This window comes from Lepisma saccharinum, chromosome 1 (assembly GCF_977018435.1).
Source record: "Lepisma saccharinum chromosome 1, izLepSacc3.1, whole genome shotgun sequence".
NCBI lineage: Eukaryota > Metazoa > Arthropoda > Insecta > Zygentoma > Lepismatidae > Lepisma > Lepisma saccharinum.
The window spans coordinates 118,734,997-118,760,257 of record NC_139229.1 but is presented as its reverse complement, the minus strand read 5'-3'; the positions used below and the strand labels follow the sequence as shown (position 1 = coordinate 118,760,257).

The following is a 25,261-nucleotide window of genomic DNA, read 5'->3' as shown; positions in this document are numbered from 1 at the left end:
AAAATACTATAAAATGAACTACTTACAATTTGTGAGTATACATTTTTACAAAAAACAATGTTTAAAGACTCAACTGGTCCCTTCATCAGGTTCACAATCTTGGCTAGTAGAATCGCTTCATGGCCACGTCAATTAGAATAAAAGACAAGGAGTAAGGTAATGGTAAAAATTACGGATAAAAGGTATTTCGTAACAACTGGCCCCTGTACACATAAAACTTCATATTCCCTTCTTTCCCTTGCAAGAACTTCGAATCCAAAAATGAACCATAAAAAACTTCATCACATTAACATGTTAAAACCCCACATCGTGCCACCCGCAAAGATTGTGAACCTGATGAAGGGACCAGTTGAGTCTTGAAAAGTTGTTTTTTTGTAAAAACTTATACTCACAAATCGAAATTAGTTCATTTTATAGTATTTTTTCAAGATTTGAGGTACTGCTGTTGCTCCTTAACATAACTCTATAATTTTAGTACCAACCAACCAAGTGCTGATAATCACACACACACAAACACTCACACCACACAACTGTGATTGCAAACAAATCATACGCGAAATAAAACTTGGGAAGCACATTCCACAAAATATAACCACAATTGGAGAAGAAATAAAAAACAGGTGTTGAAAGAAAACAAAACAGGAAATACAGTATAACATGCTGGTACAGGTAGAATACACACACTCATTCAGCCACAAAGACACTTTACAGTTAATTGCTTACAAAGGGTTCATTAATGTGAATTCACTTTTCACAACAAGGAATTGAAACACAGTGAACATGAAATACACTACTTTCCCTTTTATTTCCAGTATTTTAAAAGTTACTTTTATAGTTACTTTATTCCATATTTAATGCACGAATTTCAAGTAATCTGTCCCCTTCTTTCACTTATTACATAAAACAGTTATATTTTTTATATTATGAGCTTTTCAGCACGCACACTATTTTAGCCCATCCCACAATATGGGAATAAGCCCCTCAATTAAAATAAAATTGAGAGGAGGACCCTGCCAAGAAAATAAAATATCGGTTAAAAACTTCCTAACTCAATTTTTAAAACTAATCATTCATTCATTACTTAACAACAATTAAACTACACTATCTCAGAGGGCTAAAATCTCCTTTAACTAAAAAAGCTGAGGCTGTAAAGTGGCACTCAGCACACACAAGACAACATGACCCCACAGAGGATTATCCTGACCATGGGTCAAGAAGCAAGAACCTTGTTGGCTGCAATATTGCAGTTACTGGGGTGTACTACGGGGAAGTGAGGTTGACTTTCGGATGCCTTACCAAATTATCACCTCTTACACCCCAACATAATTTTGAATATAATAATTTAGGTAATGAAATTTAAAATAAATTCCTATAGTTTATTTGAATATGAAAATTAACATTTTTTTTTTGCAAGCCATAATTTTGTTAATTGCTATAAACCAAGAAACAGTGTTGTGTCCAGGATGATTGTTGGAGATTACTCTTATAGGAATAAAAGTGCAACATTTTCTCATCACTTTAATAATCACCAACTATTATATCTTTTCAAGTGAGCATTTCATTCTAGATAAAAGAAAAAGGCTGAAGAAAAAATTATTTTGTGCAAAAATGTACAGTGATTGTAAAGATACTCTTAAATTCTTTTAATTTATCGGTACTCATTACTTCCAAAAACTGTATGTTTCTCTTTGTCTTATTTGATATTCTAGGGATCACTTTTTGTACTTGTATTTGTTTTACTTTACATTGTTTTTCTGTTACTTTGGTGATTGTGATGATGAGAATGAATGATGATTAGATGACATCGCTGAGTGACATTCACAAAGAAACACCCACGTCCAGGCCAGGGCTAGAACCTAAAACCTTTGATAGTGAGACCATTAGTCAAAAGCTCAAGTTCCTCAGCCTAAAATACCTAATTACAATCCTGCAATCCTGATTACCCTCACTACACAATAATCTGAAACTGTAGTTGTCCACTAACAATCGTTAAATCTAACCAACAAAGATACAAGCAAAATCTGCATTTTATTCCCACTGCATTCACATACAACACACATCTATGAACTAGCGTGATATAACACAGCTACTTACGGTTTCAACACATCCACATCTATTCTTAAAACCCTCTTCCACTGCTCATGTGCAGCAAATTGAATGGCAGCATATGGAATAACTCTTGCCATAGTAGCTGAGTTTCCACGCCACAAAGTTAAAAAACCTTCAGTTTTGTAGCTATGAACTATAAATTTTAAAGCTTTCTTTGTGGAATATATCTTGTTGGAAATCTGAAGTCAGAAAAAGTTATTTACATTAACGAAGCAAGAATGTTGATTATCTTATTGTCACATACAATAATATATAAAATAGTTTATTTAATTAGAGTTTACGTAACATCATTTCACAGACTGCTCATAGCATAAATCTTGATTATGAGTTTCTAACCTAAAACTATCTGCCTAGTTCCAAACTTTATTAGAAAGGGAAAAATAATAAATAACAAAATTTCACAAATTGTCCTTTATTATACAAGAAATAATGTATGATTATTGGATGTTTTTAAACTTTAAGAAAATAGGGTTAACATGAAAATACTGTCATACCAAAATGCATGTTAGAGGAAAGCAAGTAGCACTGTCTATTGGATGCAGACATACACAAAATTTAGTACACTGTAAGACAACATAAATGGCTGAAAGTAAATTTGTTACTTTATTTCAATGCAGAGCAACAAAAAAGGGCAGAAAATAACCTTTTTCTATATTAGCATCATGATACTTAAAGGAGGGGGAGAACCTATAAGTATATATTTCACTGTTTTGTTGTATGTATACAGTCATATCGGAATAGAACCTGTCCAGCGGCAGGTAACAGCAAATGTAAAGAATTAAAAAGTTGCTTCAATAAAATGACAACATTGTTAAATACGTTAACCAATAGCATTGCCGTCGCGTAAATATTGCAGGACATTTTTTTTCTGCAGCTCACAGAAGCGAAGAGGAAAACCATACCACTACCCTCAAAAGGTAACAAGAGAAGGAGCCAATGAAAAGACGAGCGGGGAAAGACTTTGGGGCAAGTGTGCTCAGGGGTTATTCATATGCCTGTTTAGGGGCCTGGTGACACCTGCCGGACACAGGCCAGTGTTGTCACATTGGATTGGCAGAAAAGAGCTAAATCCCGCCTGAAATGTGGTATGATTTCTGTGAAGCAACTACAGGTGGACTGCAAAGCCAAGGCTCGCTTGAACTACAATTGAGACCAGTTAAGTATTACATGAAAATATAGTTCCTTGGTGCGATTCGAGATTTGGACAAACCTTGCTCCAAAATACTAAGTTGGCATCAGTAGTACATACAGCTGGGCTTTCCTTCACATTGACTGTCACTGGAGGAGGGGACTTATGTCCTCTGCTCACCACACAAACGTCAAACTGACCCTAGAAATGTGTGGTTATTCTTCTTTCTCTTTCCACTCCACCACTATTTATTGGATTTTCGCAGTAACTGTCTCATGAGTGGTAGTTCTTTCTAGGAGCGTTTGTGGCTAAATTACCATGCAGATTGAAAAAAAAAAGAACGAGATGAACAAAAATCTAGATCGAACACATGTTGTTTTTTTTCGGTGGGGTATGATAACGTCTAGCAGGCATAATTGTCGTACTGAAGGCTGATAACACTTTTGAAAATGTCACGCCATGCTACTGGACCACTGTCAGTGGAACTATATTATGCATGCACATGTGAAAAGTTGCTGCAAACTTAAACTGTTGTGCATTTTAGTTTGCCCCTCCTGGAAGATATACCTAAAAATCCTGTGGATGTACATGATCAGCATGTATTCCAGTGTTCTAAAATCTCAGCAAGTTTTTACAACAACTGTACTTCCACCCTAAAGGATTCTTATACATAGTGTTGGCACATAGTTTGGATCTCAATTTTAACAGGTCTCGATTAGCATTTTTGTGCATAAGCAGACTGACATCAAATTGTAGCTATTCAAATATTTAATTCCACTCAGCTATAGGATAACGAATACTTATACAATTAAACTATTTGAAATAAAATTCATACATCTCAGTTAAAAAAGGAGCACAGCAGATACCTCTAGCACTCATTAGAATGCATTCCTGAATAACACTAAACAAAATCCTACTTTTATATCATCATCTGTAAAAAATGCACACAAATGTTCTTCCTAAAAATCTACATAACCACAGCTGTAATACAAAATAATACAATAGATTCATACCTGAAACTGTTTTTTTCTCTTAAAGATGACATTATGACTAGCCAAAAATAATAAAAAAAAGTGTGTGTGAATATCAATATTCTTCACTTGAGAAAGTTATGGGAAACCAATGATAAATGTCATCTTTAATGACCAAAAACCACTTTTAATTATGTCATTTTATTACACTGAATAAAACATAGCTCATTTTAATTTTAACAAGCAGGGAGAAGAATATAACATTGTTATTAAAATTGTTTGCTACATTCATACAATTTTGAAAAAAAATATTTGTGAAATGTAATTTGTTCCAATTAGTATTAAGTTAACTAAACTTACCTCCTTAATTAAAGTTTCACTACAACTTTCACTTACTTGTTTGCTGTGGACCAACAATCACAAAAATATTTTAAACCAGAACTGTTAATGTCACTGTACTTATGTGGCTAAAAGTTATATTTAAAGATTTTTACATTTCCTTTTATACACATATCTTTGTAGTCCAGGACTGTTTTTTTTTTTTTTTCAAAAATCTCATGCAATTGTAGTTTCACACACATTAAAAGAGTAATAATTTTTAATAATTATAATAAATCACTAAACAAGCATCTAACCTGGAAGTTAATTTTTGTCCTGTCAAGAGGTGCTATCACTGTTTTTGCAAGTGCTCCTGCCATTGCTCCAGCCAATAAGCTTGTTACCACTCTGTCAGTGTTAGAGAGCTGTAATGGGAGATGAAATATGATCAGCACACTTCTACCACAATGTTTACTTCTGGACTTAAACCTAAACGTCACTGGAAAATTTTAGCTCAAGTTGTTGAAAGATTCACAGCAACAGGTTTGAATGCAGCACTATTGAAATGAATAGTTTTTTTTTTGTTTTTTTAGCAGCAGCAGCAGCAGCAGCAGCAGCACAGCTGAACTCAGTGTGCTGAGCTGTCAACTTCAGATCTCACTGCCAAAAGCTCTGAGTTTGAGAGTCTCAATCTGGTCATAAGTGTGTCCATTCATTTATTTCATCCAACCATAATTCATCCTAACCGCTGTGATTAGCCTGAAGAAAAAATAAAATAAAATAAAAAAGTACAGGTTTTGCAGACAAGACAGTTCACAGGCAGATATGGGTGAATTCTTCTTCAACTGCTAGATTTCTGCATACAAAACAGGGTGGCCACTCTAGGACAATGAAAAAATTCAAGTATAATTCCCAGTTTTGAAGGTGAATTTTCCAAAGTTTCAAGGGTACAAGCAGATATATCATAGATTTCAACCTTACGAATCTGCAATAATCTTCCCTTTGTCAGATAGATTGTTCTGCTAAGGACTCTACACTCTATCCCAGGTATTTCTGGAGTGAGCGAGGGAACGAAATCAAGTATTCGTGCAAGTAGGGCTCGGCCAATGAACTCGTGAGAGGGGAAGTGAGTGCGGCTACCAGCTATTTGCAGAAGTGCACAATGCTTCGCTGTGCTAACTCTCAGTCTCCCCTTCTCTAATGATCTGCGCAGCCTTGCTCCACAGATTCCTGGGACAGAGTATAAGTAAACGGATATCAGCTTTCCTTTCCTTCATTGATGAAAATAAAATCTAAACGTGAAAAACTTGCCTAGTGGCTTTTACAAATATGCATAAATTGAATGGGATTTGGATTAATCAAAGTTGCAATTGTTCACGTCTACGGAGAAACATTTATGCATAATTCCTGGAATTCAAGGAATTCCCAGTGAGTAGCCACCCTGCATAATCATGACTAATATTTTTGATGACTCAAATGTTCTGTCCACACCCCACAGGGACAATGCGATTATCAGGAATACGGTCTTGTATCTTTGTTTACAACAAATGTTTTATAATTCAGTTTATTGTACCAAGCAATACAATGAATTATGATAATAATAAGATACAAAAACAAACATTCCACTCACATGAGCTCAATCACTCTTATAATGGAGGTTAGTTCGGTTCCTGTTTATAGTACCACATAATGTTCATAAAGCAATGCAAATGTAGGTCAGAAGAAATTATCGGTACCCCACTAAAATTTACACCTCATTAGCATCATTTCTGGATCTGCCACTATTTGCAGCAGTATACCACGAGCAGGCACAAAGCCAGGGGGAAGGCTAAGGGGTCTGAAGCCTCGCCCAAAATCCCACATATATCTAATTTAAATAGTGTATAGTAGTAATTAATTTTACTTCCTTATCAGGATTAAACATCTTGCATAATAATTTGTAATATACTCAGAAATTCATCTTCAGGGCTTCTAGCCCCCCCATTTTTTAACCTTTAGATGGCTGCTGATAAGGTATGAGCCCCTCCCGAAATAAAATCCTGGTTAAGAGCCTGACCATGAGCTAACATAATAACAAATATGACTTTTGAAGAATCTTCTGTTCATGTACACATAATATAACCCTTGAAGTGCTGAAGTGGGAAAACATTAAATCCGAGACCTTCACTGCAATGGAATACTTGATTGTACAAGCCTCTTGTATTAGTCAAGATGTGATCATCATAATAAATATTTTTCAACTTAAATCTTACATACAGCACACACTATACTCTAAAGCCCCAGGTTATTCATTTACATAAGCTCAAGGAACTTGTGTTTGATACTGGTGGAGGCACAAGTGGTTCGGATCCCACTTTAAACTGTAGGCCCAATCCCGATTAGTGTTACTGTGTGGTAGCTTGTACACTGACCCTCAAGGCAAGTAAGCAACAGAGTGATGAAGGTGCAGTTTGCATTGAGGGGTGAAAAATACTGTGGGGGAAAGGCAATCTCCTTTTGAGGGTGGGGGTTGGAAAGTGCCTTTCCCCAACCCAAATTCATCAAGAAGTATATATATTATACATAAAACATACTGTCAAATCTTGCCTCCCCAATATTTACACCTGTGTACCACCTCCTGCTTCTTCTGCCATGATTAGAATGCCACACTGCAAGGCATCTTATGAATCAGATGACGAGAGGTTTGCTGCTACATGAACCCAACAACTGAAGCATCGTGCCTTGCTTATTCTTTTCTTTCAGCCCCTGTTCCAGCATTGCTGATCACCCTGCAGTCCACACTAGGGATGGCCAGATCCGGTGGTTCCGAATCCTAAGATTTTTCAGATCCGGATCCGTTTTGCCATCCCACATGCACTTCTTTGGAAAGTAAGAATGTGCTTATAACATATTGTTACCTGCTAATATACATATATATATATATATATAATATCCATGAAACTTGGCAGATGTATAGAGGCCCCCCCCTCAAATGTCAAGATGAGGAGAAATTGAAGTGGGGATCTGACCCCGAAACCACGTAAATATGGCATAGGAAGAAACAGGGGGCATAGGGCCTTTCTATACACCTGTCAAATTTAATGGGAATCGGATGGGGACACAGGGGTCAGATGATCCCCACGTCAACTTGTTCTCATCTTGACATTTGAGGCGGTTTTTGTCCCCTAAAACAGTTTTTTAGCCGAAAAAAAACCCAAAAAAAAACATGCATTTCTTCATTTGGGCCCGTTTATACACACACCTGCCAAGTTTCATGGAAATCGGAGGGGGGCAAAGGGTTCAGATCCCCACTTCAATTTGTCCTCATCTTGACAATTGAGTGGGTTTTGCCCTGTAAAACAGTTTTTTAGCTGAAACAAAAAAAACACGTATTTCTTTCTTTGGGCCCCACTATACACCTGCCAAGTTTCATGGAAATCGGAGGGGGACACATAGGTCAAATGCCCACTTAAATTTTTCCTCATATTGACATTTGAGGGTGGTTGCCCCCTAAAACAGTTTTTTTAGCCGAAACAAAAAAAAACACTTATTTCTTCCATTGGATCCTGCCAAGTTTCATGGAAATCGGAGGGGACACTTAGATAACCTCCCTTGTTAGTCTTATACTTTGTAATTATATAACACTGCATATATTATAATGTTTTATTTTAATTTGTAAAACTGTAACTGTAGAACAATTGTATAATTTTTGTATAACATTTCTATCTTGTTATATGTGTTAAAGGTTTCATCCTGGAATAGAATGTCTCACATTTATGTATGTTTTCATTTCCAATACATTCGAATGAATACATATTCGTTTCAATGGCATTTACAAAATCACCTCTGACATTTTATGTTAAACACGTAACATTCTTTTTGTGCACGAGTGTGTTAGGCGAATTTCTTTGTAATCGAAGATCATAATACCTTTTAAGGTGTGGTAATGTTATAATGGGATTGAGATACAAAACTCTCGGATCCGGATCTGGATTTTTGGATCCGGATCTGGATTTTTGGATCTGGATCCAGATCTGAAACTTTTGTACCCGGATCCGTATCTGGAATTTTTGGATCCAGATTCAGATCCGTAACTTTTGGATCCGGATCCATTTGGCCAACCCTAGTCCACACGTGCATACAAGAGTGCTCTTTCACAAGTATGGAAGGTTGATTAGTTCTGATATACCACATAAATCATGGTTATTCAAGCTTGCAAATCCCCATTCATCCTTAAGGTCATGAATACTCAGGTGTGTGTAATGGCAAGCTCCAGTAGCATGCAGTGACCCTTTAGATAGCCGAAGCACTGAATATATATTTTTTAAATAAACAGTAGTACATCAAGATCAAGAGGCAGGCTTGCCTTGATAAAAACACCGCACGCCACTGATTTGCGGCATTTTAGTCTTTCACGGGCTACGCAAACATACCTCTTGACACTTTCAGGGAGTCTAATTATCCTGGGAATTATGTAATTCGAATTGCTTTCCGAAGCTGTGCTTCGGTAGCTTACCTTGTATGCACACCACTGACAAGCTTTAATGGAAGATTCCTATGTATGTGAGACATAGCCACTCTCAACTTGTAAAATATTAAATACATGTCCAATCGGGCCTTCCCGATCACATAGTGATAATGTTGTCGCCTTGTAATCAAGGGGTCCCACGTTTGATACCTGGTGGAGGTATATTGCAGTGGTTCGGAACCCACTTTAAACTATTAAATTAGGCACACACAGGAGATGTACTATGTAGATTTTCAGCAAAAAATGCAGGCTCGACCAGGACTCAAACTCAGGTCTCTGGCAATCCGTGCCATTGCTCTACCACTGAGCTACCGAGCCAGCCTGGCTTCCCCTGCTTTTTCGCTGGCGCTGTTTTACCTGTGTGAAATCGTCTCTGCAAGTGCTACTGCAACGGGATCTGTTGCCTTTGAAACACTATAGACGTCGACGTTGCCTGGTTCCTCCCAGCGTAGAGATGTCAATCCATTAAATTAGGCACACACAGGAGATGTACTATGTAGATTTTCAGCGAAAAATGCAGGCTCGACCAGGACTCAAACCCGGGTCTCTGGCAATCCGTGCCATTGCTCTACCACTGAGCTACTGAGCCGGCCTGGCTTCCCCTGCTTTTTCGCTGGCGCTGTTTTACCTGTGTGGCAACAGATCCCGTTGCAGTAGCACTTGCAGAGACGATTTCACACAGGTAAAACAGCGCCAGCGAAAAAGCAGGGGAAGCCAGGATGGCTCGGTAGCTCAGTGGTAGAGCAATGGCACGGATTGCCAGAAACCCGGGTTCGAGTCCTGGTCGAGCCTGCATTTTTCGGTGAAAATCTACATACCACTTTAAACTGTATATCCAGTTCTAATTAGCCTATCTGTGCATATTGTTAATTTGCATGTAGTATGTTTTTTTGAATACTTTTTCTTCCATCATCACTCCCATCTTTTTTCTAGAGAGAAATACTAATTTCTACTCTGGAAGAGTTCCTGAGGTACTTCTTAATAAACTTTTCAACGTGTATTTTTTCCATCAATAAGATGATCTCACTATTTCCACAATGGTTAACTAAAGAAGTGCACATTTTAAAAAAAAGAATTGAGATGGTAAATTTAACAATAACTTTCTCTATTTCTATATTGGTAAAATTGCCCATCAGTCCCTCCAGTCACTACTACTACTCAAATGGCATACATCAAAGTTCTCGCACACAACAAACAATTGAACTTACCGTCTCTCCATTGGCTTTGTCTTCTCTGGCATTCTTCTGCTGAGGCTCATTTTTTGACATTGAATTTGACACAACCGAAGCAATCTTAGCAGACTCCTCCCTCAACACCACAGCAGCTGGAGTGTTTTTTACAGTATGGCTCATGTTTCATCTTATTTACTGTGAAAACAATAAGATGTTACAGATTCTTCTCTGGTACACTGACTTAATGTATGCTCAAATAACTTCAGTAATCAATCAATAAATTAAATAAAATTCCCCATTTGGCTTTAAGGCGAAGAGGGACAATTACGCACCAGGCATGCATTTATTCCAATATCGTCGGAATGAGCAATGCTACTAAAAAGATCTCCGCCAGAAATGAAGAGTAGGAATTTCTCCCCATGTGGCAAGTGGAAGCGGTTTCCTAAGTTGATTATTAAGCCTTATACGATTTTTGAAAAATATGATGAATTAGTATTTACCGAATCCCATGTATTCCTTATGGGACATCAACTTCAACTTCAAGTTACGGCTCATCAAATGGGAGTTTCGACTTTTCCTACTGCTATGATATAGTTCTACGTGTCCTTTTCCGTCCATGTACTTTTCTACGTCGTCGGATGTTTGATATTCCCGAGAGAACGAATAAAATAATGGTCCCATAAGGCTAGTGCATTTCTCCTTGCCTCCTACGGCCATCCTGGCAGTGTTGCCAAACCTGATGTGCATAATAGAGCTAAATTTCACCATTAATATAGCTAAAGAGGACTTTCAAGGAGCTAGATTAACGAAGGCTGCATAAAGTGCCTACTAGGGAAATTTTAGTTGTCAGAGGGGTGGGGGTGCTGCTATTACCGTTAGCTTTAAAGTGATGGCAATTTATTCTTTCTTAGTTTTCACCGCCTAGATTTGGCGGCATCACCCATCTCAAAAATCCAATGATGTTAATATAAAATCGAAAATAAAGGGTTCCCGGATAACAAAATTGTCATCTTCATCTTAGCCACAGCGCTATATATAAAAATTCATGGGGAGGAAACAAAATGTGGGTGACGCAGCCTATAGCTATACGAATATCACGTCACGTGCAAAATGTACACTCATGGCAAAAGTTGGTATTTTTGGGCCGGAGCCAGTGGTGGCATCATAGTGGGGCAGAGGGCGGGTGCCACAGTTCACAGTCAAACGAGTGCACGAAAGAGCCAGATTTGGCTCCAAAAGAGCGAGTTGGCAACAGTGATCAGCAGCTGCCCCAGCGAGAAAGACCAAGGGAAAATTGTCCCTCCTCGCCTTAACCAAGATTTCTGCAATGCATTGGCTTGGGAGTCGTAGATCAGGGATCGAAATTTCATTCCGGTTCATGAATATCTGGAACCTTTCCGTTCTATGTCGTTAAAAATTGCAATGGGCCATTGTGGTTCATTTAAATTTTTTCCCATTTTTAAGACATTTCACTGTAGTATATTACTTTTCAGTGTGAACTAAATTGTCCGTACTCTTAATGGTACATATTATAGCATTCATATACACTTCCCTTATACAGGGTCCGGCGGAATGAATAGCCTGATTTGAGTCACGTAGTACGGCGTCGCTGTTGCGCCTGCACAACGACGTGTGTGCGCGCTGCATTGAGGAAGGACTGCCATTTGTAAGTATGGCCTTGTGGAGTTTGGAACATCGAGCATTCGCCGTTGAGGCGTATTTAAAAAATAACGAGTCTCCAATCACCGTGCAGCGTCTCTTTCGTCGCCATTTCCAGATGGGCCGACATCAGAACGTCCCGGATCATAGGACGATTGTATGGTGGGCGCAACAATTCAGGACTATTGCATCATGTGCAAAAAAGAAAAGCCCGGGGCAACCAAAGACACAGCGGACCCAGGGGCGAGTGGAGGAGGCCCGTCAAGCACTGATCCGAAGTCCTCGGCGTTCTCCTGCCAGACATGCCTTGGCGCTAGGAATGTCAAATCGTTCCCTGCGGCGCATCATCCATGAAGACCTCCACTTCCACCCCTACAAAATGCAGGTCGCACAGAAACTAACCGAACAAGATAAACATGCCCGACGAACCTTTGCGTTGCGTTGCTTGGAACTTTTAGCAGCCGAGCCGCAGATGCGAAACAACATACTGATGTCGGATGAGGCTCATTTTGATCTGCACGGTGGTGTCAATAAACAGAATTAAAGATACTGGGCGCTATTTAATCCTCGTTGACTGCATGAGCAACCCCTGCACAGTGAACGTGTGACGGTGTGGTGCGGTGTGGCATCGTTTGGCATCATCGGTCCATATTTTTTTGAGGATCTTCATGGACGTGCGGTAACGGTTAATAGCGATCGCTATGTCAAAATGTTACATGACTTTCTCCTTCCAAGGGTGAACAGAGACATATGGTTCCAACAGGACGGGGCAACAGCCCACACGGCCCGCCGGTCCATGACTGTCTTGCGGCGTCATTTTCCTCGTCGATTGATTTCCTAATTTGGGGACAATCATTGGCCATCACGGTCGCCCGATTTGACTGGTACTGACTTCTTCTTGTGGGGCTACCTGAAAAGTCAAGTGTACACTACACATCCTCATACCATGGCTGAACTGAAGGCAAGGATACGTACAGCTGTGGAGGCGATCCCATTGGACATGCTGGAGCGGGTGATGCGAGCTTTCGTTCGCCGCCTGGAAGAATGCGCTGAACGTGATGGCGACCATCTGTCGGGCGTTATCTTCAAAACAAAGTAAAATGGCATATATGGTATGTAATGGCATCTATTATTCTTTGTTTTCAATGTGTGTTTCAATAAATTATTCGATTTGTTTCGACGTTCTATCCTTTTTATATCCTACTATTCATTCTGCCGGACCCTGTATATGGAAATGTGTGGTCGCAAGGGGGCTTAGCAGAGTGTGATGGCGTCTATGTTGCCTAAGTTGGAGACAAGTACGAAGTGCTGGAACTGCAACCAGCACACCATCTGCAGAATTTCCCTTTCTCCTTGAATTTCCCCTTTTCAGTGCTTTTCTGTCATCCTCCTGAATACACAGTAAAATTTCAAGCCAGTCAAAGAATAAATCCAACCCTTGATTACACACAAAACAATAATATGAAAATATCTTTCACGTTCACAAATTAATTTTTTAAAAAGTATTATTAAGACAAATTATTGAGGATATGTACATTTAATTTTCCTCTTGTGGGCGAGCTGCCTACCATTCACAATTTCAGTCTGTTTAAATTTTAAAAAGAAGAAAATTCCAGAAGCCTTGTGTCCAACGTATTTTGCATTATTTCATGTTAATGTAAATATTTTTATATTAAAAAAAGGTAAAGTGTTCCCCTGTGCTTAGCACCACGCCATGAAGGCGTATAGGGGGTTATTAACTATCATTAATACAGCACATCATTTCACTAGCTGTTAATCTTGTCGCTGTAATCAGACAAAAAAAAAAGAATGCACCATGTTAACGAGAGTAAAGCATTCCGTTTCATGAAAATTTCCATTCCAAGCCCTACTGTAGATACTTTGGAGGAAGGAAATGGTTGCTTCTGGCCACAGGCGAACGGGATGCCATATGAAAAGAAGTTGCAAAACAGTATATGCGGTAAGAACTGTGAAAGTATTGGCACCATATTAATGTATTATCAGTTTTCAAAGAAACAGATCTAAAAATTTTCTTGCACACATGTAATTATTGCCTAAGTGAAACAGACAAAGTTTATACGTACTTCCTAAAGATAGTTATTGAATATGATTTGTTCAATATCATGTGGTAAGCTAGTTACCAAATAATTACTAGTAGTTGGTCTGCAGAAGTTTTGAAAATTGCATATCTTTGGCATTTTGAAAGACTTTATGTATATGTATAGCATATGATGTATCATAAAAAAAATATTATCAGAACAATTTAAGAGTTTAGTTTTTGGTGTTATATTCACAGATGAGTCACTTTTAAATGTTGTTCTAGAAATGCTATTGTATTAACATTCTTTCCATGCTATAATAATTGTATCCAACATACAGATTCACTCCATTTTCTGCACGAAGCGAGGATCAGGAACTGAATCAAAAATGTGGAAAGAAAATACCAATGGCAGTGGCATGTGGTGACCATTTAGATAGCCGAAGCACTGAATATATAATTTTTAAGTAAACAATAGTAAATCGAGGGGCATTTCATTCACTATATTACCATTTATGTATGAGCCACATCAAAGTTTATACTTATTGCTTAGAAACTGTTATTATAGACAATTTGTTCATGGTGACGTGATATGCAAAGTATTAAATAATGACTAATAGAATGGGCAAGGGAGTTCGGGAATAAAGAAAAGGGAAAATTCAGGAAATATGTGTTAGCCATTTTTATGGGTGATCATGGATATATAGTACACATTATTTTCAGTACTGATTAATATCAGTTATGAAATACTTCTTCTTAGTGTTATTTTATATATAAAGCAGATGCGTAATTTTTGCACTCAATATATGGTGTGTAAAGGAGTGACGGATTGTAAATTTCCCAGTACAATAGAAATATAAGTAAGGTCAAATGCTCAATTTGAAGTTGTGTCCCAGGACAATTTTTTTAGTTAGTAAGTGACTTGTGTTACAATTAAGAGGGTGAAGACTTTCTGTAGACAAATGCACACACTTTGGACAAATTTTATATACATTTTTGAATAAATTCCATAGATTCAGGCAGTAGGTTTGCCAATAAAAAAAAGGAGATGGCAAAAACTAGGAGAAAACATTTACCTCCAAAAGGGAAGACATCAAATTCTATTCTCAAACTAGGCATGGAAATTTCTAGCTACAGCTCTTGGAAGGATGTATGCTTTTGGGTGATTTATTTCTTTAGCTTCAAGTATCTGTAAAATTAAAGTTCAGATGCGTTTCTATTTTACTGAACAGGTTTTCCACAACTATATACTGATGATAACATATATTAATCTAACCTCATTGCTATTCACTTCATCTGGTGTCATGTACACTAATCTAAAAGTTCCTACTGTAACTTTCACGTAATATTTAATAGCAATAGTATACTCAATTTTGGAGCGAATTTACAATATAGAGAAAGTCTCCAATTTTGTTAATTTTCGGTATACTAACTAATTTTGACCTCCTAATCATGAATCTGTTGAAAGAAACTGGGGGTCACGTCTGAAAATTTGAAAAAAAGCCGATTGAATTTTTTATATATATATAGGTGTATATGCGTAGTTTTAGGAACAAAAATGTAATATCCTGTCATTGCATCCAACCATGCCGTTGTTTTACAAGAAAATGATTTATGATGTTCAATTCTAGTACGGTCCCTATTTATTCGATGAATTTAGGGGTGAAATGATTGCTAATGGAAGCTAACCTAACAGGCCTAACCTAACATCGTCTGAATGGTTCGTGGGGCTACCCGTGGATGGTTTTTGGGGCTAACGTCAATGGTTTGTGGGGCTACCCGTGGATGGTTTTTGGGGCTAACGTCAATGGTTTGTGGGGCTACCCGTGGATGGTTTTTGGTGCTAACGAACAATTTTTCATCAAAATGTACAATTTCCAGACGTGACCCCCGGTTTTTTACAACAGATTAGTGATTAGGAGGCCAAAATTAGTTATTATACCGAAAATTAACGAAATTGGAGACTTTCTCTATATTGTACATTCTAGCCTCAATTTTTTCCAAGATAATACACAGAGGTCTTAAGTTAATATTTGATGCAAGTTTGATTTTCATATTAATATTTGGAACAATATCTTCATTATTATTATAATACATTATATATTGGAATATCTCTTTCTGCTGATAAAATGTGTTATTACATGCTCTATGTACATACAGTATGCTCTAAACAAAGATGACATGTGCAAATTAAAAAGGCAGAATTTGAAAAAAACTTTCATAAATCAAATATGGAACGACTTAAGATGACCGAACCCCTCTCCGATTTTTTTCATATTTGGCATACTCACTAATTGAGGCCTCCTAATCACGAATCTGAAGTTAAAAGTTGTCAGAAACATCTAGAAATTGCAAAAGGAACGACTTGAGATGACCGGACCCCTCACCGATTTTCTTCATATTTGGCATACTCACTAATTGAGGCCTCCTAATCACGAATCTGAAGTTAAAATTTGTCGGAAACATCTAGAAATTGCAAAATAAGCAAAAATAAGGCGTTAGTTTTTGGAATGGAAACCGTCGATTTTCGCAATTTTTTTTGTTTCACAAGCAAATATATAAAATATATTCCTGATACTACCACGACACCAAATTTTAACTATGCTTGCCTAACCTACCCAAAACTAACCTAACCATGGCCAATGGTTCGTGGGGCTAGCGTCAATGGTTCGCAATTATTTGCAATTTCTAGATCCTGATATTACCACAACACGAAATTTTAAATATGTTTGCCTAACCTAACCAAAACTAACCTAACAACGTGCCAATGGTTCATGGGGCTAGCGCCAATGGTTTGTGAGGCTAGCGTCAATGGTTCGCAAATTCTAGACGTTTCCGACAAATTTTAACTTCAGATTCGTGATTAGGAGGCTTCAATTAGTGACTATGTCAAATATGAAGAAAATCGGAGAGGGGTCTGGTCATCTCAAGTCATACCTTGCAAAATAAACGAAAATAAGGCGTTAAGTTTTCGGAATGGAAACAGTCGATTTTCCTGATTTTTTTTTGTTTCACAAGGAAATACGTATATATATTCCTGATACTACCACGACACCAAATTTTAACTGTTTGCCTAACCTAACCACACGTCAATGGTTCGTGGGGCTAGCGCCAATGGTTCGCAATTATTTTGCAATTTCTAGATCCTGATACTACCACGACACCAAATTTTAACTATGTTTGCCTAACCTAACCGAAACTAACCTAACCACACGTCAATGGTTCGTGGGGCTAGTGCCAATGGTTCGCAATTATTTTGCAATTTCTAGATCCTGATACTACCACGACACCAAATTTTAACTATGTTTGCCTAACCTAACCACACATCAATGGTTTGTGGGGCTAGCATCAATTGTTCGCAATTATTTTGCAATTTCTAGGCGTTTCCAACAAATTTTAACTTTAGATTCGTCATTAGCAGGCCTCAATTAGTAAGTATGTCAAATATGAAGAAAATCGGAGAGGGGTCCGGTCACCTTAAGTCATACCAACACTTTCAGTAGGGAATGAATTAGGTTAATAATAATAATGTTATGACATGCATTAATTAGTATAATCACTATTCATATAATTAGGTCCTAATGAAAATGTAGTTCGCCTACACACAGCACACTAAACACATTTAAAACTTCGTGTTACTCTTAACTTCATCATACAATAGTTTATGTTAATGATAGGCGATGTTCAAATATGACTATTTAACAATTAGTTACATAAAACTTGCCACACGTGCAAGGGCAATACAAGTTTTGCCATTCTTGTGGACCACAGCTTATTTGGCAACTGTTAGAAGTTCACACCACAACTAGTTACATAAACTGCTCTAGTAACATAAAATGTGGCTTTGTCGCGTCATAATTCTGAAAATACAAATTTCAAAATTTTTCTCCGCTAAATATATTTTCTGTTTCCGTATCTCAATCAAAGGTGGGTTCCAAGTTCAAGACAATTGACCCGCTCTACAAAAAATTCTGTTCCACCGATTTGTTTCCGAAGTCTACGGTTTATAAAAATAAAAATCTCGCACAAGTCAAAGTGACCTTGTTTCTAACAATAACATACAGACGTAAGGGTTGTATGGTACGAGAACTGACTGCTGGACTAAATAGATTCCTACACATTGATACAGCGACTGTTGCTATTTCAACTTGCGTAAATGCAGAGTTCAATAACAAAAACATCTTATTACTTTTTTACTTTCAAAATGAGAAAGGAATTATTTCATTTCTATCTACATACAATCCAAATTATCTTAACGAATTTATATGTATATTACGTATCCTTTACCTTCGCGTTTTCCTTCATCTCAGGTAGTAAACATTGTTAAGCACTAGCTGACAAAACAACACAGGAACAGATGACTCTCCATTTCAGTCCGAGTGTAGTGCGGGGTGATGAGGTGTAAGGGGAATCCTCTGTGCTCCGCCCCTTTCTCTGAACTAGGGGAAAATAATCCTGAAAACAATCTCGTAAGGTCATTTACTCGATTACTTTTATTATTCACACATATTCTAGCTTCCGAACAATACTGGGTGTTACAGAAACTTTGTTATGCATTACGCTGTACGATGGAATTATATACAATTCACCTAACACGTATTTAAGTGAATGATGACTCTTTAAAGTTGGTACTGGCTTAACAAGCTCAATAACAAAGTGAGAGTGAATAACTGAAAAACATCTAGCTGCGTTCCTGGAAAGGTTAAATTTATCCTCCATTGCCTTGCATAGTCTTTAAAAAATTGGATACACGAAGAACCAATCAGTCCCGCGCCCAGGGGCCATGCCCCTCCCCCCTCGAGTCATGAAATATCTTGATGCAAACCTACAAAAATATCATGGATAATTTTTAAGATTTTGCAAGAATTTAGATTTTCTTCTTGTATAAATGAATGGATTGTCTCTGGAGAGAGGCAGACTCCAGAAGTCTGCAGTCTACTGTACTTAGTAATTTTAGTTTTATAACAATTTATGCGAAGCTACTAAATGTTCCTATTTGGTCGGAACTCGGAACAGTTCACCATATTTACTCCCGGTTTTGACTTTTTTCGAACTGCAGTCTCGATGAGAAAATGTCCTCTTCTTGTGGTCAATTCACATTCAGACATGTTCTTCATTATAAGGATAATTTCATAGCGTTCGTTGGTGGTCACATTCAGGGTACGAATTCCCATGGCGGAAGGGGGATCTCCCGTTGTTCTATTAAAATTTTTCCCCCATTAAAATTTTCCGAGGGTAAGAGTTTGTGTTATAACAACAAATATAAGCAATTCGCTTGAACTTCAAACATACTTTACTAAGAATAACATCATAAACACACACAAAGAAGGAATAGCAAAGAATGATGTCAGCCGGTGCGTGAATGTTACATACATCTCTTATCCTCTCTCTTTCTTTAGGTCTGGTAAAAGCATGGGGTAATAACGTACTTCCACAGTAATAGAGAAGATTTTGAAATTATATCAAATTGGACTAGTAAGAAATGAAGCCGTTGTTGCGAAGGTGGTTGTCATTGTCACCCTAAGCCCCTGGAACATAGAAATTAGACCGACCTGTCATTTCTCCTCCATTTCTCACCTCCTTTCGTCGGGAATAAAACATAGCACTTACATGTTAATTTAAGAGGAAACTTATGTCTTCTTAAAGTTTCTAATTTTTTGTTCCTCCACCTAGTTATCTTTAATTTGCAATCGATTTTGCAGATGTGAACAATAATACACACTGCTTCAATGAGATTGTGTGGGATGCAAAACCGACTGTCCTTTTATTAGCCACATTTCTTGAATGCTAAATTTTCTTCTCATCGGATTCAACGGAAAAGAGTAAGTACATAAAATGTCTAATGTCAGCTAGCGGGGTGCGAAAATCATTCTCGTCCTGGGCGCTGAATTCTCTAGCTACAACTCTGATAATTGATTGGATTGATTTGTTGTTTTAAGTCCAGTTTATGCACAGTAAGGCTAATCGGGACTGGGCCTACAGTTTAAAGTGGGATCCGAACCACTATGTGCCTCCACCGGGAATCGAACCCGGGACTCCTTGATTACAAGGCGACGACGCTGCCACTGCGCCATCGGGGAGGCCTACAACTCTGATAAGGAGATATTTCCTTCCGAGAGACCATTAATAGATTTTCACCATTATAAAAACATAACACAATAGAAATATGAAAATTTAATTATCATTTTTAATAAAAAGCAATAATTAAATAATATTTAACATTTATTAAAAACATTTCACCTATCTTCTAATTTCTTGACATTTTGAACCAGGCGTTTAAGGAATTAATTTACTAGTTTTAGTAGGGCAACAAACTGGCCAAAAACTTGTCACTTCGTAGAAATGGTACCGCCACAAGCGGCAACACTATTTTTCTGAAAGAGGTCATCATGGAGAGTTAAAAAAGTGATGTTGCTAACTTCGAAACCTGGGACAGTGGTCGCCATATTGGATTGAAAATGGCGGCAGGTCAAATACACTTAGCTTGTTGCTTCTCATGATAGAAACGTTATTACGCTACACAGACTTGCAAAACTGGTGTCATTCGAAAGAGAAAACTCCAACGAAGTATAAAATTACCATTAATCTTAAGTTTTATTGTTACCCGTTGAATATAGAAACAAAAAACTTTCAAAGATAAATATTTTTCTTGCTCTCGAAATTGTATTTTGTTTCATAACATGGTAAATATCAATCAGATCGAAAATATGGTTATGATGAAAAGTAAAGTACAGTTTCTCATGATTATGTTGCAAGTTGTTTGAGGAAGTTACCTCACTTAGTTCCGAAGTTATGAATCAAAACATATTTGTCGGCGTTGTATAATAGCGCAGATATTAAACCTGCCATTTCAAACTCTTCAGTTCAGTTTACCAAGATATAACGAAGAAAAGAGATAACCTTCATGTTCATTTGAATACATATTTCATTCGTAAAGATTTACAGTTTTTGAGATGATATTACTTAAAATTGATGTGCGAGGGGTGTTCAAAAAGTAAAGTTACCGATTTTCTATTGCGAAGTTAAGCAAGGTACCATGTAGCCACAGCAAGTGGATCTGGAATATGCACAACACCCAGGATATTTTCTGATATTACTGCTCTGTTGAAATAAATATAGCGGACGGTAATAACACTTTCAAGGTAGAGGTTCCAGAACATTTATTATGAGAGACGTTGCAATCAATCCATGCTTATCGGAAATAAAAATATAGTTTATTAAACTGCAGGAAAAGTAATATCGTAATGTTAGTGTTTTTAAATATATATTTCAAATGTGGACCTCCCCCGATGGCACAGTGGTAGCGTCGTCGCTCTGGAATCAATACCCGATGGATACCCGGTGGAAGCACATAGTGGTTTGGATCCCACTTTAAACTGTAGGACATGAGAAGATCAGTCAAGTCAAAACAAGTGAAGTGCAACTATGATAAAGTGCATGCTTCTAGTGAATTATTATTCTTGTGTCTGCGTTTTATTGTTGCGAATGAAGTCCATCAATGCTTACTACTTGGGGGAGATTTCAGCCTTTCCTACTGAAAACCATACACCGTTACTTTTTGGTCGCTTCTGAGTCATTTTCATGATATTTCGATAGTTTCCTCAGCTCAGAAATTTCCTAGACCACCGACCCCATAAACAGGCCGAAAGTGGCAAGTGCCATGAAATTGGACCAGGATTAAGGAAGAAGAGTTGGCCTGCTGCATCTCGTTTCACTTGTGCATGACTTTATTGATGATGAAACATACTGAGCGAAAACATCAACTCTGTTACATGACGGGTAAAAATAAGAATCTTTCCCTATGAAGAGTCTGCTAGTTGTGCTGCTTTTGGTTTTCCAATCCTTTGGACAAGAGCCATATCATACACAACTGTAAATTCCCAGCAGTTTTGCAGTGAAGAATATGTCGTCCAATAAGTATATATGAAAGAGATGATTTGTAACCAAACAGGAGTGATCCATCAGGCTTGAAAAGCAAATCCGTTGACTTTATATCCCCGAAAGTCTATGGGTTAAAGTTTGGTATTTTGTCATCGTAAACTAGCATCAGCATTATGGCCAAGAATATGCTATAACATGATATTGGTGAATTTTCGGCCTTTGCTCGGTACCTTGATAATTGTAAAAACTGGGCAAGTGTTATTTGAGTGAAATTGAATTGCCGATGATGGTTTGCAGAGGCAGTTCTTCCATTCAGAGTGAAAAATAGGTTTCAAATTTATTTCTTTGTCTATTTAGTAGAGACTTCTCTCATATCATCGCAAAACGGACCTTTAGTATCTTACGAAACCTTTATAGGAGGTATCTACAACCAAGAACTTACAACGTGTCTTCTTCTTATAATGAACGACCGAATTGGTAACTTTACTTTTTGACCATCCCTCGCACATCAATTTTAAGTAATATCATCTCAAAAACTGTAAATCGTTACGAATGAACCATTTATTCAAATGTACATGAAGGTTATGTGTCTTATTCGTTATATCTTGGTAAACTGAACTTGAGTGTCTGAAATGGCAGGTTTAATATCTGCGTTATAATACAACGCCGACAAATATGTTTTGATTCATAACTTCGGAACTAAGTGAGGTAACTTCCTCAAACAACTTGCAACATAATCATGAGAAACTGTACTTTACTTTTCATCATAACCATATTTTCGATCTGATTGATATTTACCATGTTATGAAACAAAATACAATTTCGAGAGCAAGAAAAATATTTATCTTTGAAAGTTTTTTGTTTCTATATTCAACGGGTAACAATAAAACTTAAGATTAATGGTAATTTTATACTTCGTTGGAGTTTTCTCTTTCGAATGACACCAGTTTTGCAAGTCTGTGTAGCGTAATAACGTTTCTATCATGAGAAGCAACAAGCTAAGTGTATTTGACCTGCCGCCATTTTCAATCCAATATGGCGACCACTGTCCCAGGTTTCGAAGTTAGCAACATCACTTTTTTAACTCTCCATGATGACCTCTTTCAAAAAATAGTGTTGCCGCTTGTGGCGGTGACGTTCCTACGAAGTTCATTTCGGGTTTGGCGGCCCTCAAAAAAATTCTGGGTACGGGCCTGGAACCAATCAAGACAAGACTACATACAGAGAAACCGGGAGAAACGTCCTTGTTGAAATGGTAGTTGTGATGCAAATGTAGACTTTAATTGTATTTTGGTTCTGTTGTTGACTACATTACAGTAGATGTTTCAAACCATGATCAGATTATGTACGATGACTGGTTATATCTTTTCCAGTAAAAGTGGATCCGGAGCAAAGTTCCAATAATTGATTGATCGATAATTCTTCTATGTTAGCTTTAGCTACGTTTCAGCCAGTGGCGCCTTCTCCTAAGGTGGCAAAGTTGCTCAACCACCGCATATTTCTGAACTTATACACAGATAATTATTAAACTTATTTTGTAGTGACAGTGAGTAATAGTTACATAATCTTTCACGTAAGTATATTTATCCAACTATTTACGAATATCCATTTCCTTTACGAGAAAAAAATCTGGTACTTGGAGTCATGGAGTTCCCGATCAGGGGCGGTGCCAGGGGGGCGTGAGGGAGTGCTTGCGCACCCCCTAAATTTCTTCCGCACCCCCTTCAGCACCACCAATTCAAAATCTATGTTGAAAACATTAATTCTTGCAATGTCATATGTCGTAGTATTGTAGTGAGTATACACAACAGCCAAGCATTGAAAGAGGAGCCGCATATATTTTCCTGTACTGTCGGCAATCTATAAAGATCAGAGGCCGTTGTCTTTTCTTTCGTCAGTATTGTTATTAAGAATTGTTTCTTCTTTTGTTTTAAGCGGCCTGTTTGTGTTTTTCGATATTTGACTACAGTTCAGTGAGTTCTTTTTGGCATTGTTGTTAAACTGTTTTAATGTCCGCCTACTTGTTGTTCCTCTCCTCTCCAAATCGCACTGGAACAAAAATGTCAGATGCTTTCAAGATACGTATAGTTGACGTTTTTACTTGCTTAACGTGTAAGATCTGAAGCGAGAGGCTGCCACGAACGTGGGTGAGGATAACAGCGGGCGAGTTGTTTTCGTCCAATCACAATCAACCTTCAGCCAATGGGCGCAGCTGTCATTCTGCTCGTCTAGTCCACGTGGAGTCTCAACCGTGCGGTGAATGTATTGTTGGGACTGGTGGGCGCGCTCCGTCGCCTTCAAAGCCAGCCGCTCCTTAACGTAGCTAGCGCGTCGACTATATCATAATTTCATCAGGTCGTGCTCGGGAAACTATTTAATGCGAATTGTATCGTGACGGGTAGTTTACCTGTTGGTACGTTCTGTATGTTCCACGTAACATGTTTAGTAAAATATAATTTCAGACTTTGCCGAAGAGCCTGAAGTTCACGAAGAAATGTTACAGTTCGTTGATGGGGATAGTGAGCCCGAAAGGGATTTTAACAAAGATCAAACTTGGTCCGAAATCAATTCTGTGGGGGGCAAGGGGTCAAAAATTGAAGTAATAAAAAAAGCAAGGTTAGCAGGATTTAAGAGTAGCATGACAAAATGATTAGTGTTGCTCACGGGACGGGACAAGCCTTTTGAAATTCGAGACGGGACGAGACGGAATGCCTTTCTCGTCTCGTTTTCGAGACGAGACACGAGACGGGACGGGACGGCTTTTGAAAAGTCTCGTCTCGTCTCGAATGTCTCGAAAAAATAAAAGCAAAATATTTAATCAGTTGCAAATACTTGTTTGCTTGGAAAAAGGTATTTCAATTAGAAACGTTGATAAGCGCGTGTTAAGTCAAAAGAAGACTATTCTAGAGAGAGGAATGAATGAATGAATACCTAAACTTATTTTCTATACTCTTTCGAAACACAACGTTACTCCCCATTTTTATTTTTCAATTCATTCCAGGTTAATAATTTTATGTTACGATAGTACTCCAGATACTAATACAATTCTGAATAACATCAAGTAAAAGGGCAGGTAGAGAAGGTGGAAGGAGGGGCCAAAAGATCGTGGAGTATCTGAGTCCGAGATTTATCTTGTAAACATAGTCTCAGCTCTATAGGTTGGAAAGATAAACGGACCGACGGATAGGGTTTATTATTATTATTTAATTTTTACCTCAAAGGGTGTACAGAAGTGATTGTTATTAGGAAGTAGGAAAAGCATTGTAGGAAACATGGCAGTACAAATTGATAAGGAGTTGTTGGGAAAGTTATTAAGGAGTCCAAGATATAAGCAAGACTAAGAGAAGGAGATAATTAGGGACAAATAATCTTGCATTATCCCACTCCGAACAGCTGAGAGCTAAAGAGGAGGAAAAAGTACGGGAAATATGGAAAGATGTAATTTGGTGATTTTAGTGTTTACAGGGAACCATGACA

At 37.8% G+C, this 25,261-nt stretch overlaps 1 protein-coding gene across 8 annotated transcripts in view; it reads right to left on the bottom strand.

The window, feature by feature from the left end:
* The window catches only part of DPCoAC (dephosphocoenzyme A carrier), a 60,748-nt gene that overhangs the window by 10,486 nt on the left and 25,001 nt on the right, over nucleotides 1-25,261 (bottom strand). For 4 of the 8 annotated variants that reach the window (XM_083137552.1, XM_083137596.1, XM_083137604.1 and 1 more), the window contains exons 1-4: nucleotides 18,191-18,316; nucleotides 10,243-10,401; nucleotides 4,845-4,952; nucleotides 2,095-2,288 (exon numbers count right to left, since the gene is read on the bottom strand). In XM_083137552.1, coding sequence (XP_082993678.1) covers nucleotides 2,095-2,288; nucleotides 4,845-4,952; nucleotides 10,243-10,386 — 446 coding nt within the window. In that variant the 5' untranslated portion in view covers nucleotides 10,387-10,401; nucleotides 18,191-18,316. Of the gene's footprint in view, nucleotides 1-2,094; nucleotides 2,289-4,844; nucleotides 4,953-10,242; nucleotides 10,402-14,979; nucleotides 15,093-17,616; nucleotides 17,632-17,965; nucleotides 17,985-18,190; nucleotides 18,318-25,261 lie in introns of those variants that run through there. The other 4 variants (XM_083137563.1, XM_083137572.1, XM_083137587.1 and 1 more) reach the window with 4 other exon arrangements.